Source organism: Rattus rattus, chromosome 8 (genome assembly GCF_011064425.1).
Source record: "Rattus rattus isolate New Zealand chromosome 8, Rrattus_CSIRO_v1, whole genome shotgun sequence".
Taxonomy (NCBI): domain Eukaryota; kingdom Metazoa; phylum Chordata; class Mammalia; order Rodentia; family Muridae; genus Rattus; species Rattus rattus.
In genome coordinates, this window is record NC_046161.1 from 15,902,654 (window position 1) to 15,905,781 (window position 3,128).

The window sequence follows — 3,128 nt, forward strand, 5'->3', positions numbered from 1 at the left end:
TACAGTAAAATATTATATATTTTCTTACAACGCAAATAAAAATAGGAACATCTACTACTTCTCAGAAAACAAAGTCACTGTAATATTTGTATATCATATTTCCAAGAATTAATGCTCCTACATAACTTGGTTTTTCTTCTGGAAGACACAATTGCTCATAAAAGCTAATATAATCTAAAGTGTTCTTAGTTTCAAAAGCTTTGAATTAAATTGTCTCCAGACATTTTCTTATTAAATTGTGTGCCTGCAGTCAGGAATATGAGCAAACATATGAAAGGATCCTATATAGAGGTCAAAGAATAACTTGCATGAGTCAGTTCTTTTCCTTTATCAGTAAAATGAGTCTTATATAATAATTTTTAACATTCTATCTATCTACCTATCAGTGAATCTATTTATCTATTTACCATCTATCATCTCTCTATCTACTATGTGTATATGTTCATACATATATGTGTCCCACACTCTATAGATTGCATATGAAACTCGGAGGAAAAATTATGGTCGTGATTTTCTACTTACACTATATGGAATCTAGGGTGTACAATCATCAAGTATAGCAGTAAAACCTTTACCAACTGAGCCCTCTTACTTGCCTGAAATCTGGATATACTCAACCTACTAAAGGTATCAATTTAAATGATATTTTGTGACGTTATTCAGTGGGTCCAAGTAAGGATGCTTAGTCTTTGCCTCTTCTACCCTGATCATAAATTGCAGTTGAATTTGAATTCTATTTCCAGTACATGGAAGAAAGATAGTTGCATGGAAGACTGATGTAAACAAAAATATCTTCAGATATAGACTCCACCATGAAATTTCTTATAATGAAACAACTCTATTCACTTTTCTATGTTATTAACATTATTGTTTTGTGCAGCTATATATAAAGATAACATCACTATTCAATGATACTTCTCTCAAAATCACCCAACACAACTAATATTACCATAGTATATCTATTTAATTCATAATGACATTAAATGTTCTGAGTGATGTTTACCACACAGTAACTTGAACTGTGACTGATATGTCACAGTAACAGTTTCACATAGAATACATGTCCACTTCCTTGTTCCACATACAATTGTTATTTATATGTCATCTTCATAAACCCAGTTGTACACTTGGGAGAAAACTATTGTCTACTTTTAAATTGAAGCTTAGCATTGCTTCAGCATTTTCCTAACTATTTCATTTCTTATACATTCAATGTTGAGACTGTACTACAACAATATTTTCTAAAACCAAAATATGTAGTTCATACAGGTTTGGTGGAACTTGGGAATATAAACTGTGTATAAATACCTATAAGTGTGTCATATAGTCACAGAACACAAAATAAGTGTTAAATTTTGACATAATTATAGCACAGTGATTATGTTGTGCCATTAGAAGTGTAGAGTATGAAGAGTGTATATTTTGATTGAATAAAGTATTAGTTTACTTACTCTAGAATTTGATGTCACAATAAATGAAATATCATAGAAAAGAAGGCATGCCACTGAAGAATTTCCTCACAGCCTCTTTCATGTCTCTGTTCCTCAGACTGTAGATAAAGGGATTCAGCATTTGAGGTACAACAGAATACATCACTGAAGCCACTGCAGTCTTCCTGGATGAATCCATAATAATAGATGTAATATATACCCCAAAACCTGTCCCATAGAACAAGGACACAACTGACAGGTGAGACCCACAGGTGGAAAAGGCTTTATACTTTCCTTCTGATGATGCCATTCTCAAAACTGATGATATTATGTGAACATAAGAAAAAACTATTCCAGAGATAGGAATACCAATGAATATACATGAGGAAAGATAGATCAATATGTTATCAATGAGAATATCAGAGCAAGCCAACTTGATGATCTGGGGAAGTTCACAGAAGAAGTTTGATATTTCTAGGTGTTTGCAGAATGACAGTCGAAGCACCATAAGGCTGTGCATCAAAGAATCTACAACACTAATTATCAGGGACAATAGAATCAGCAGGACACAAAAACAGGGTTCCATGATAACTGTGTACCTCAGCGGGTGACAAATAGCAATATAGCGGTCATAAGCCATTACTGCAAGGAGGCAGTTTTCCATCCCACCAAAAATTAAGACAAAGCTCATTTGGGTGAGGCAGCCTTTGTATGTGATGCTTTGACTATTTTCTTTTATGTTTGCCAGCATCTTTGGGATTGTGCTTGTACTTAAACAGATGTCATTTAAGGACAAATTTGAAAGAAATAAGTACATAGGGGTATGAAGATGGGAGTCATAGATAGAAATCAAGATTATAAGAAGATTTCCCAGGATGGTGACCAGATATATAGAAAAGAACACGCTGACCAAGATAGGCTGCAGTCTTGTGTCTTCTATCAGTCCCAGAAGAAGGAATACTGGAAAATCTGTTTGGTTACTCTTTTCCATGTTATTCATAAATTTGATTTAGATGGTGAAAAGTGGAAAAATCGGTGACAAGTTTAGACCAAGTTTCCACATCTAGGGACTTGTTGAAATCTTATCCTTTGAAGTCTGAAGTTATAATTCACTAATTAAAGCATTAAGTACAAAAGCATGATCCTCAGAATTCTGAAGCCCAAAAAACAGCACAAAGACCAGGATGCTGCAGCAGCCCAACTGCAATCCAAATTTAGAAGTTTTGAATGTGTGATTTTGAAAAATCAATTGCATAAACAAGGTTCTGGTCATGAATGAACACCATTATCACAGACATTTCATGAGGGATTATCAGGGACTGCCTCCTATGAGCAGGCATGTCCCTGTGAGATTTAATATCCAAAGCTCTTCATTATACCTGTACTTGCTTCATCATTTTGACCTCATGAGTCCACTTCCTAAAAGACTGTAGGGGGCTGAATTCATGTTCTGCACATTTTGGTATCGGGATCCCACCTTATATTATTCAAACATCTTGCTTTCACTTTCTTCCATTGTGCAGGCCTTGAGTATGAGCTACTTGATCTTTATATTAATTTTCAACTTATATTTTTCTATATGATTTATACCATCCATCTGCACTGCAGAATTGTATGCTATGAAGTTTATACAACATATATATTAAATATGGAAATGTAAAACATCAGATATATTCCTACTCAAGTTTCATTAATGTT

General features: G+C 34.0%; 1 protein-coding gene across 1 annotated transcript; it reads right to left on the reverse strand.

The window, feature by feature from the left end:
- Window positions 1–1,482: 1,482 nt before the first annotated feature.
- LOC116907170 (olfactory receptor 7G2-like) lies at window positions 1,483–2,430 on the reverse strand. The gene has a single exon (XM_032910125.1). The coding sequence runs from the start codon at window positions 2,428–2,430 to the stop codon at window positions 1,483–1,485; it is 948 nt and encodes a 315-aa protein (XP_032766016.1).
- Between the last annotated feature and the right edge of the window lie 698 nt (window positions 2,431–3,128).

What these genes read in the sequence shown, in the direction of transcription:
- LOC116907170 (XM_032910125.1), bottom strand. Translation starts at nt 2,430, where the DNA reads ATGAATAACATGGAAAAGAGTAACCAAACAGATTTTCCAGTATTCCTT.